Source organism: Eptesicus fuscus, chromosome 12 (assembly GCF_027574615.1).
Source record: "Eptesicus fuscus isolate TK198812 chromosome 12, DD_ASM_mEF_20220401, whole genome shotgun sequence".
Lineage (NCBI taxonomy): Eukaryota > Metazoa > Chordata > Mammalia > Chiroptera > Vespertilionidae > Eptesicus > Eptesicus fuscus.
Window position 1 is genome coordinate 4,447,839 of NC_072484.1, and position 12,385 is coordinate 4,460,223.

General features: G+C 41.9%; 1 protein-coding gene across 4 annotated transcripts in view; it reads right to left on the bottom strand.

Moving 5' to 3' along the window:
- The window catches only part of RAB22A (RAB22A, member RAS oncogene family), a 67,179-nt gene that overhangs the window by 13,151 nt on the left and 41,643 nt on the right, over positions 1 to 12,385 (bottom strand). For 2 of the 4 annotated variants that reach the window (XM_054723802.1, XM_054723801.1), the window contains 3 exons: positions 11,692 to 11,763; positions 11,498 to 11,604; positions 10,822 to 10,931 (listed from right to left, as the gene is read on the bottom strand). In XM_054723802.1, the coding sequence (XP_054579777.1) occupies positions 10,822 to 10,931; positions 11,498 to 11,604; positions 11,692 to 11,763 (289 nt within the window). Of the gene's footprint in view, positions 1 to 4,755; positions 5,785 to 10,821; positions 10,932 to 11,497; positions 11,605 to 11,691; positions 11,764 to 12,385 lie in introns of those variants that run through there. The other 2 variants (XM_008141209.3, XM_028145081.2) reach the window with 2 other exon arrangements.

Here is a 12,385-nt window from a genome sequence, read left to right on the forward strand (position 1 = left end):
AGAGCAATAAAGCTCTGTCCACACAACACGACAAATGGTTTAAAAACAGAGCTACCAATCAGCTGTCCTGACTGGCCAGCTACCGATAATTTTTCCTGCACTGAATCGACCGGTCACTCTGACATCATGGGTATGATCCATATTAAGGAAGGTTTCATCAATTATGTCATAACCTCATACATAAAGTAAAGGAGGTACACAAATTCAAGCCCTGCTTTTGAAATTTCTCAGGGAGTAAACCTGATTATTCCAGGGTAAATTTAATGAAAATATTCATAAAGGACAAACGAGATTAAGATGAAGCCTCAAAGTGAAGTCACCACTGCTGTGTGCTGACCGTGTTCCAAGTAGGGGTGCGCTGCCTTGTCCACACAGGCCCGCCCCACGCTCCTGGCTGTTTCTACAACATGACGGGGCTTTGGGGAACGATTTCAGTTCTGAGTACAGATAAATGGCCCTATGTGTGGAACGCTACTTTAAAAATGACCTTCTCTAAAGGAGCACTGATATTAAATAATTTGCTTCCAGAAGCTCTGAAAAGCTCCTACATTTAAGACGTGGTATGAAGACTGGCATGTCTTATTTCTGTGGCATGATTAAGAACATTAAGGTTTACCATTTAAAACTGCCAATTAAAGGAGGCAATTTCAAAAAAAAAAATCATTGCTGTCTTAGGATTTGCCATTAATTGGCTGAATTCTTGGCACTTGAATTCCTGTTCATGGAAGGCTATCCTGAATTTTGTTTGTTTCAATTATGAAGCATTTTGATGAGGCACTGGGCACCATGCAGATCTGAAAATGAACTGGCAATAAATGAAAACATTTTCTTGTTAAATTTAAGGCTCCATGATTTTAATTCAGTATCTACTAATGACACATTCTAATATTACTATCTAAAATGTTCGATGTAATAAAAAGAAAAGATGAAAGGTTTTTCTTTTCATTAAACTTCTGAATCCTTTTGTTTGGAAGACCCAAATATTCTAGCATATCTACAATTGATTATACTCTATAAAGAAAGAACATAGATATTAGTTATTCCTGATGGGACAGACCCTCAAATTAAAGTTGATCTATGCTAGTAGAAGCCCTTCTTGATTTGGGAAGTAAATCATTTTCCTATATGCTAAGAAAAGAATTCTGAAGGACAAACTGAGAAATATGGACATTTTTGGTTCTATTTTTTCACTTTCTTCATTACGTCTAATGAAACTTCATCACCACAGATCTCTCACTTATTCTCTTGGATTGAAAAAGTGGAGGCTACTGAGAAATGTAACACCCTCCTAATATTCCTTTAGAATTTCATTTGCACAAAGAACAGAACAAATGCCCCAGCATTCCATTAATGTTTCCTGCAAATCAGATAATCAAATTGTCTGGATTGCTATTACTGGAAGTCAAGACCAGTAACTCTGCTGTCAAGAGAAACTGGCAAAGGCTGTTTGTTTCAATTCTGGGCTGAATCCCACCCCACCTCCCTCTTCTAAAACTACACAGTATAAGGTCCATCTCCTGGATGAATCATTGCTTGGACTATTTATTTTTCTCCTATACATTACCTTGCATCATTTTAAAATTGTTGATGGACCATGCTAATTGAAGTCAGGTATCCAGTAACAACTCGATCCTTAAAGGTACATTCCATTTCTTCCTTTAAAAAATATGAACTGTCAAGAGGTAAACCACCTCTTGGAGTGACTAATTAACAGAAGTCATGCTGCTAGTCCTTCTAAGACAAATGTAAATAAAAAGATTGTTGACAGGGTTACACTATCAGCCTCATCACTGTCTTTTAGTTTTTACTAGAGGGTTAGGAGGAATATTTACAGCCAAGTGAGTTTGGAGAGCCTGAGTCTGGGTGTTGTCATTTCCACACAATGTTCTAAAGTAGATCAGAGTTAAGGGAATTCCAGCAACGTTTCCCCAGAAGGAAAGGATTCTCTCATTACCTATGCAGGTTCCTGCAAAGACATCTGTTGTGCACATAATATACTCTGCGCCTCTATCTTACACATCAAGGGGCCGTGGATCATGTTTTCAGTTTTAAAACGAGTGAAAAATGCTTATAAGAATTAATACAACCTCTTTTGCCATTCATTCTCAGACTATAACAGATGCCCATGACCATGAATACCTTTTCAAGCTCTGAGGCTGACCTGCCCATTAGCGCCTCGCATCTGCATCAGACCTGCCCTTGCTGACACAGCCAGAGAAGTGCAGGCCTTCTGGCTCCATGTCCCCAGGGAAGCCAGGGAATGGTTCTCTAATGGACGTTTTCATTACTGTAGCTCCCGTTTAATTTAGAAGGCCTCCTAGAACCTGTTTTCCTTCTTGAGGACTGAAAAGAAATAAATACAAGACTTAAAGAGAAGCAGAGAAATTAAACATGATTTTCTTTATATATTTAAAAAGAATGATAACTGATGACCTCAAGGAGGACCCCAGCCCTCTTAGAAGAGATCAAGCTTCTCAGACAAAAGACCTGACCCTTTCAAATTGGGGGAGGCAGGCACTTCAAACATAATCATACATGGGCAGAAGTATGTTACTCTAAAGGAATTAAACCTTCCTGTTGTTATCTGTGGAACTTATTCTGCCTGTGGATGAGAAGCAGGTGATGGAGGGTTCATTTGGAACCTGAAGGGTCTGCAACCAGGTACTTCTCCCCAATCACTTCTTAAAGAGAAATTGAAATGAAGGACACTTGATCATACTCTTACTTTGTTCTTTTAATCACCAAATGATAGTTAATTAGTTATCAGAGGATCAGAAAAACACTTATGTGGAAGGAGACTTCTGGAGACCAATGGTGACTAGGATTAGACACCTGCAAAGAGCTTATTTCAATTTCTCTGAGAGGAATCAATATACACTTGCAGCTAATTAATGATTTTTCTCTTTTCAGTCCCTAAAGTTTAAAAAAAAAATGCCCTTGTGTCATAAGGGAACCAAAAGATTTTTATGGATGGATTAGACCTCAATTCCTTTGAAATCTGGCCTTTTCTCTTAAGAAATAAGAACAAAGAATGTATGAAATGTGTATCAGATCATTGCTCAGTCAGGTTAACATCCAAAGTGTGTTCAAAATGAAACACTGCTTCTGACTTTAATATTCATCTTTGCATTTCATAAGCAAACAAAATAAATGAAAACCCTTTTCTCTGTTTCATTGTGTGTGAATTGTAGATCTGAGAGAGCAATCTGTTGCTGTTGTTAAGGATTAAAAAGATATTGCACAAGAATGGTGCCATGTCAATTTCTGAGATGACTGATGGAAGTGAGGGGAGGAGAGGCCCAGAAACGCGTGAAGAATAGCGGCTAGTGCTGCACATGCCATACGCCATCATTCTGCGGATAAAATATGTGGCTGCAGTCAAAGAGAATCTCTCTCTACATGCTGGAAGGTGTCTGAGAAATGGCGGAGAACTCGCTGCAGGGCTACCAGGATGGACCCATTTGGGGCTGAAGACAGTCAAGGTCAAAACAGGATCAGAGGCATTTATTCGCCTCACCAGTAAGGTGAAGCAAGCAAGCACTTTGTTTTTCCCTGTGCACCCAGACACCATGAAATCGTAAACATTAAATGACAGGTTTGGTGGAAATATTGTGAAGGTCACAGATTTGCACCATCTTTTGGTAAAATAGGAAATAAGGGGCCACACGATCATTGTCTTTTCGGGAAGGAGCCAAGCAACCTTTGTTTTTATTTTGTTGTCGTGGAGACAGAGGCCCAGAGTGGGAATGCTAGGGATGGACCAGGGCAGTGGCCAAGTACCCCCATCCACCTGGGTGTACTAGTATATGAAATAAAGTGAAGCCACTTTCAGGTGCAAAGAGCCAGTCCTTACAATCATTTGTTTTTTCTGAAAGCAAGATGCTGGGGCGGGGGGTGGGGGTGGGGGCTGGCGGGGGGAGATGGGAGTGACTATAGAGTCTACATGTATTTTAAACAAAACGATGTTAGAATTTTCACTAACTACATTCCTTCTATCGGATTTTAATAAAAAACAAGCAATTTCAAATGCTTGAGATATTCACCAGGGAGAAGGGAATCGTTTTGTACTTCATCTGAGTTATAATTTTCTCATTAAAATCTACCCATATCAAGTGGGGTGCACAAAGAAATAACAATTATTTTTAAAAGTTTTGACTGTTCAGTTTAAGGAGAGCTCTGAAAACACAATTTAGTTTGAAATTCAAGCTGTTTCATTTCCTATATAATCTTGTAAATTTCCTTCCCTTACAATACTCAGGTTGGAAGGGTGCCAAATTAGACCAGGGACAAATTTTCACCAACTTCACTTCAGTGCTTTATTTTTAGATTATATTAAAAACCTCATTAGGCTCCCTGAGGGAAAAGAGTGTTAACCACTAACAGAGGCAGGGGGGAAAAGGGAACCGGAAAGATAAGCTAAATTGTTAACAAGGAAAGCTCTCTTCAAACAGTTGGTCTGAGGCCGATGTTAAAAGTGAAAAGAAACTTATTACCAAGACCAGGTAAATGACCTGAGCTTAGAGCTCAATTTTTTACCCCAAGGCTAGGAAGGGCTAGTCAGGCTTGTCCAAGTGGCATATGTCTATGTTATGATTTCCAGATGGGCTTCGGAAGGGGGATGGAAGGAAAGAAAGGCAGGGAATCTTTAAAGACTATAAGCTAAGGCTCTATGCTTTTGTACAACATAAATGTGCTTTGAAGAGTCTCCTGTGGACAGGCTGAAAATGGGGTTGGCATATGCAAGATGGGGCAAGATTAAATGGAATGAAACACAGAATTTATTACCATATTTACATAATTTATACTTTTTAAGCAATGGTCTCATAAATATGAACTACAACTTTACATAGGCTAACCAACAGATAATTGTTTCCCCCACCAAAATATTTGGGTTAAATAAAAAATTGACAGTATTTACACTACTTTCTTTTCCTTCTTTTTAAACCAGTTAGTCAGTTTAAACATATGCAATTTGATTTACTCCAGTCAGCTTCTCCACCACCACCCCTGATCCTTAGAGCTTATTACAGAAGGTGCCAATAATGAGTTTGGTGACACGTACAGGACAGGGTCAGAATGCAAACAGAGGCTGAGCTGCGGGCTATTGTTGTTGTGAACTTACTGTATGTATCCTGGACTAATGTATGCAATGGAAAGTGCTCTGGAGATGGATGCAATCATTTCCATCAGTCCGATAAATAACCCATTTTACCTTCAGATAATAATCGCCATCCCTCCACTTAACGATATGCTACCACATTTTAAATTATACAACTCCCCAGAACAGTGGTAATGTGAAACGAAGGAAATTATAATCTCCACGAGGTCTTCTTTTCCTCAAGAATGATGAAAGTGCTCATTTCCCTTTACAAATGTTACATAAAATCTTGATTACAAAACGACGCAACAATTGGATCCTACCATCCATACAATTACATGTTCCTTTTCAACAGGTCAAAAGCCAGTGATGGAGTCCCTTTGTCCCCCAGAGTCTTTACATAACAAAAGTCCGAAGACTGAAACAGCACTGCTAGTCTTCGAAGAGGAAACAGACTGGTCAATTTTTGCGACTCTTTTTTGCACGAAGACCCCAGACCAGCTAGGCGAAGCCTGGCAGCAGGGCCCAGCCCTCCTGTTAGCTTTCAGGACCACCTACTTCACCACTGAGGCTGAGGCTGAGGCTGAGTCAACAGCAGCTTCGCCTGGGCTCTGAAGGCTGTCTCCGGAGTTTGAAGCCCTTCCCGCCACATGGCGGGTTGGTGTCGGTGGATGGAATTCTTCGACCTAAACCAAGAGGACAGGAGGGAAGGGAATGAACCTTAACTTTCTAAATCTGCTCATTCTGACATAATTTTATAGATATAACTTGACAGGTTTCATTAAAAAAAGTTTAATAAATTTTTAATTTCGTGATGATTTTAGATTTAGAGAAAAGTTGCAAAGATAATATAGAGAGTTGTGGATACTCCTCACCCAGTGTCCCCTAATGTTACTATCTTATGCTGCTACAAGACATCTGTTGAATTGAAAAATTCAACATTGGCACATCACTAGTAGCTGAACTCCACTTTTTTTAGATGCCACCAGTTTTCCATTAATGTTCTGTTTCTGTTTCAGGGTCCAAGCAAGGATATCACGTGGCATTTAGTAGGTAATACATGCACATGGTAAAAAAAAAAAAAAATTAATCAGAACAGATCCATCCCTCTGTCCAGGAATAGGTGTGGATAGACACACACAACACACACATCTTAACCTGTCCCCATTCCTAAACTGGGACAGGAGCAACCAGAGTGCAAGGCTCTCACCTCGCTGTCTTCAAGGTGTACCCTGGGACTGTCCCAGCACAGTGCCTGGAGAGCTGCCACCTTCTAGGTGATAGCTCTGTGACACTGCAGCGTATTATGGATGTACCGTAATTAAAGTGCTCCCTTGTTGACGGATATTTAGTTTGTTTACAATATTCTGATGCTACTAACAATGATGCAAGAATATCTTTGTGAACCTGAGTGCATGTGTTGGATAAACTAACAGAGTGGAAGAGCCAGGTCACGCTATTCTACTTCTGGGTATTGACCCTGACACAGTCCCTGTAGCCCAGTGTCTACCTAGGTCAGATGCAGAAAGGACATGCAATTTATATTTTGACAGATGCTGCCAAATTGTTCTCTGAAGAGGCTGTGTCACGTTGTTCTGCTACCAACCATGTATGAGAATGAACAGGTTTCACTTTACTGCTCCATGAAGCATAATGTCAATTTTAAGGGAAACCTGAAATCACCCATCCATCCACCCACCCCACTGATAACTTCAGGGCTGCTTCTATACAAGGCTTTCTTGACGCCTCCCGCTTCCTAACTCTCCAATATCTTAGGCACTGAAATCCATCAGGACTTTGGAGGCACGCTGTCATATATTTGTTTATGCAAAGAGCTCCCTCAAATTAGACCCTCAGCCCTTCAAAGGGGAAATCCTGTTTGTCCATTTTGTTTCCAGGGTCATTAGCACAGTTCCTGGCACTGAAGTATTCTGAAGACATGAGATGAACTGGGTGCATGCATTCTGGGCATGGACAGGCTGAGATGGAATCTGCCAGCTCCTGGGTCCTTGGTTGCCATGCCTGGAGCCTCCAGCACGTTGAGCAGCCTGCAGATCAGGTGGGTAGTACCCAGCATGTGTCCACATGACTGGAAGGTATCCCCCAGTATGTCCTACCCCTACTTTTCAAATGCCTGTACATGCTGCTGTGAATAAACTGCAAATTAGTTCAAAACCTTTACTGATGTTTCTGGTCAACACACATTTCTCACTAAATGGGTCCTGGAAGTACAGCTGGGACAACAGTCATCTCTGAAGCATGCTGAGAAGGAGGCAGAGGAGAGCATCTTCCTGACCTGGGAATAGGCAGTGACTTCTCAAACCAGAGCCAGAAAGTGTCAACCATAAAGGAAAACAAGGACCAATGGGATTCTATTAAGGTTAAAAACTCCAGTTCATCAAAGGAGTGGATTCAGACATGGAAGTCAAGCCATGGACCGAGCAGAAGATTTGTCCAACACACATGATCACCAGTGGACTCACTCTGAGTTAACAATGAACACTCAGGAAAAGGCAGGCAACTGAACAGAAAAACACAAAACTTCACAAAGAAGGACATCCTGAGAGTATGTAAATGTAAATAAATACCTGGAAAGGTGCTCAACTTCATTAACTGTCAAAGAAATGCAAATCACTACCTGCCCACCAGGGATGGAGAGTACTCCCATTCCCCTGGTGTAAGGTCAGCAAGTACACTTTTACTGAACACATGCATACCCAGGACTCAGTTATTCTTCTCCTGGTATAAAATACACCTATCAAAATGTGTGCCTATTGTGTATATACGGTACAGGAAGCAGAATGCTCACAGCGGTACCATTTGTAATAGCTCTACATTGGAAACAACCACTCAGATGCCTATCAACAGAATGGATAACCACCGTGGGCATCCTCCCTGCTCTGACTCTGAGGCTGACAGATGCACCATGGGAACAAGAATGGATCATGCAATGATATGGATGAACCTAAAAGCATATGAACCTAAAAGAGATAAGGAAGACAGACACAAGAGTAAATACAGTATGTTTCAAAAAACAAAGTGTGAAACCAGGCAAAACAGATCTGAAGAGTCAGTAGTCAGGACGATGGTTCCCTTGGGGGGTGCCCCTGGGTCTCGCTCTGGGTGCAGATGACAGGAGTATACTTTGCTTGTGAAAATTCCTTGAGCGCTATACAGCTGATGTGAGCACTTACACTTCAGGAAGAAGCAAGTATGCCAGCTAATGTGCTAACACAACTTTATAACACCCAGTAAACATTAACCTCAATTTACATCTCTCTCAGTTTTTCTAATCTTTCTGAACATATATTTTTTATTTTTCATAGTTAAGATGAGTATGTACATGCTTGTTTTTATTTAAAGATTTTCATTGTTGGTATAATTCACTGCCTTCCTGTTTCGAATACTGTTAAAAAAAAAAAAAGAATGCCTTTGGGGCCCTAACTGGTTTGACAAAGTGGATAGAGCATCAGCCTATGGACTGTGGGGTCCCAGGTTTGATTCCAGTCAAAGGCACATGCTTGGGTTGTGGGCTCGATCCCCAGTGGGGGGTGTACAGGAGGCAGCCAATCAATGATTCTCTCTCATCACTGATGTTTCTCTCTCTCTCTTCCTCTCTGAAAATCAATAAAAATATATATTTTTAAAAATGAATGCCTTTGGGTACCTGCTATTTACATTCCAGGAAGACAATAATCACCACTACTTTTTTTTTTTAATTCTCACCTGAGGAAATTTTTCCATTGGTCTTCAGACAGAGTGGAAGAGGGAGAGACAGAAACACTGATGCAAGAGAGACACATTGACTGGTTACCTCCCCCACATGCCCCCACCGAGGCTGGGGATCAAACCTGCAACCGAGGTACATGCCCTTGACCGGGAATCGAACCTGAGACCCTTTGGTCTGTGGGCTGACGCTCTAAACACTGAGAAAACCGGTCAGGGCACATCATGATTTTTTTAAAAAAATGTATTTTATTGATTTTTTATAGAGAGGAAGGGAGAGGGATAGAGAGCCAGAAACATCGATGAGAGAGTAACATCAATCAGCTGCCTCTTGCACACCCCCTACTGGGGATGTGCCCACAACCAAGGTACATGCCCTTGACCAGAATCGAACCTGGGACTCTTGAGTCCTCAGGCCGACGCTCTTATCCACTGAGCCAAACGGGCCAGGGCACATCATGAGTTGTTTTGTTATTTTTTGTTTTTTTTAAAATATATTTTATTGATTTTTTACAGAGAGGAAGAGAGAGGGATAGAGTTAGAAACATCGATGAGAGAGAAACATCGATGAGCTGCCTCCTTGCACACCCCCTACTGGGGATGTGCCCACAACCAAGGCACATGCCCTTGACCGGAATCGAACCCGGGACCCTTGAGTCCGCAGGCCGACGCTCTATCCACTGAGCCAAACCGGTTTCGGCCACATCATGAGTTTTTAATGTTGACACGAAGGGACTGTACTAGAGGTTGCAAACCAGCAGCCCACGGGCCTTCTCTGCTGTAGATGGGGCTGGTAGGTCTGTACAGTACTCTACAAACATTTGAGTTAGGCCAAATCTCAGCAGTGGAACATGTTACATAAAATTCAGATTTCTGGTTCTCTGAACTAAAAACATCAAAAACTAAAAATAAAAACAAAAGCAACCCAAGCAATTGGGCGACCAGAGGCTTACACTCTAGTGTGGCCACATTGTTGAAGTTGGGCCCCCACCACCAGCTGTGAGGCTTTCTGCCATCTGAGTCCCAGTACTCGCCCTGGGCCTGCTCCACAGGTGGGCCATCACTGGTGGGTCCTGGTGGGCACTGAGCGCCTTCCAGCTTTAGCAATCTCATATCTCACTAGACAAAGGATCTTAATGAGTAAGCTCACGGTGCCCGATGGCTGTCCCCCGTTCTCCAGCTGGAGTCTGACATGCTCAGTTAACGTGATTTCAGGTCCTGGCACGGCCTGCTCTGTCACATCTCAGCTCCAACATCACCTGCTCAGGAAAGGCCTTTCCCTGACCACCTGCAGGCACTCTTTCATTTCATCCTGTATTACTGTCTTGCTATCCATGCTTATCATCTGAGAGGATCTCACTATTACTGTGCTCACTGTCTGTCCCTGCAGGGCAGTCTACGCTCCAGCAGCGCAGGGGCCGCGCCTGTCTCGTTCTCCACGGTCTCCCCTGAGCCTGGAACAGTTCTCAATAAACATTTTGATGAACTTGAATGAAATGAATAAACATAGATACAATCTGCAGAGGGTCCCAAAGGTATGCAGCAGCCTCTCCATCTAGTGTCATCATATTAACACTAGATAGGGGGAGGGAGAAGAAAACAGGGCTTACCTTTTACTCACCTAGTATTAATTTTTGAGGGTTTCCTCACAGTGGAATTCCACGTACATTTCCTGTCCCCTTATTTATTTTATTCATTCTCAATGACTGGACGACTCATTAGAACACACAAAGAGAGAAAGGGGGAGAGGCATGTTTCCAGGCCCGGCAGGCCCCGTGCATTATTTATTAGTAACAACCATCTTAATAGAAGGGTCAGTCGTTAGGCAGCAGCTCTCCAGCAATTACATGACATGAAAACCGCTGCCACTCTTACCCTCTCAACTCTCACTCCACTGAGAACCACACCAGAGATGAGGAAGGAATTCCACCCAGAAAGACAATTCTGTTTGAAGTTGCCCTGCACAGGAAAAAACCATACAGCACAGAGATACTCACTAATTTCTATAAACAGTTCATTGATGTTTATCGCATTTTTTGCACTGGTCTCTACAAAAATCGCATGGATGGAGTCGGCGTAATCCTTAGCATCTCTCTCCATGACTTCTCTGAAAGGCAACGATTGCAAATCAGAAATGTGACCCATCAGAGCTTCATGTTATCCCACCTACCAGTAATTCAGCAGACTGATGATGACAAAGGATGCCACGAATGGCTTGTGTCTATGGTTAAACAAAACAAAAATGTACTGCTAGCAATGCATGCAGTGGAATGATCACAGAATGGCCGTGGTTTCTCTCCCCACTCACCAAAGTGATGGCCCTGCGTTGGGAATTATAGATGTGATCCACAGGAACTTCTAACAAATGTGCTTTCCTGAAAACCTGCTTTCCCTGTTCCAGTATACTATTTCACGGGAGCTAAGCTCAGATAATGCCAAGCCTGATGCAACCACTGTTAAATAAATTACTTACCTGTCTACATACATAACCTAATTGGCTGCAAATGCCTGAACTCTTAATTTTACTTTGAAACTTCAGGACTCCAGCCACACAACGAAAAGGGATTTTTCAACGTCAGAGATAAAGTAAAAGCAAGATTCTTGAACTGGATATTGCTTGGTAAGAAAAGGAACACATGATCAGCATTGTAATCTCCTGTTCTAATAACTTACCTTACATCGATAAGATCACACTTATTTCCTGCAATGGCAACTACAATATTAGGTGGGCCGTGCTGTCGAAGCTCCTTTACCCAATTCTTTAATGTTGAAAAGGTCTCCTGAAACACACAAGAGGAAAGCAACTGGAGAGCTAAGCAACCAAGAGGGTTTTCAAAGCAGTCTGGAGAACACAATACAGGTCTTACTTCTTTTGTGATATCATAAACAATTATAGCTGCAGCCGACCCTCGATAGTACATGGGCGCTAAGGCACGGAACTGCAGAGAAAAAGAAACAACAAAATTGGGAAAACTGGTTAATGTTTTTCACTAGACTCTTAAACCCATTATCCCTACACAAAAGGTAATCTTTCTTCTAAGCCCAAGATGACATGATGCTTTAAAGCAAATGAGGCAGTGATTACCAAAGGCAACAACTCTAATGTAACACTGAAATGTCTCTCAGAAGATAGTTTAGAATACAGTTTTATAGGAATTAAATATAGTGCTATAAACAATTGTTTCAGCTAAAAAGGCTTTTTAATTGAACTCAATGTTATAGTTCCCAAATTCACTTGTTCAATAGTCCTTTAAACTTCGGCTCCTCAAACCATCAAAGAGATAAAAATCATGCTGTAAATAGCTCTCTAGAGAAGCGGCTGCACTGGGGTGTCATGAAGAAGACCCTGTCATATGAATGCTGATGGTACCCCAGAAATGAGGACACATCGACCCTCCATACTGGGATGAGTCTATAACTCCATTTCTGTCTAATTCCATGCAGGTGGCAATCCCCAAATGCGGGTAAGTATCTAATTTCATTTACATGAATTTAACTCTGTATACAAAGCTTCCTCCCACTCATCACCCCCTCTCCCACCCTGCACACAACAGGAAAGGA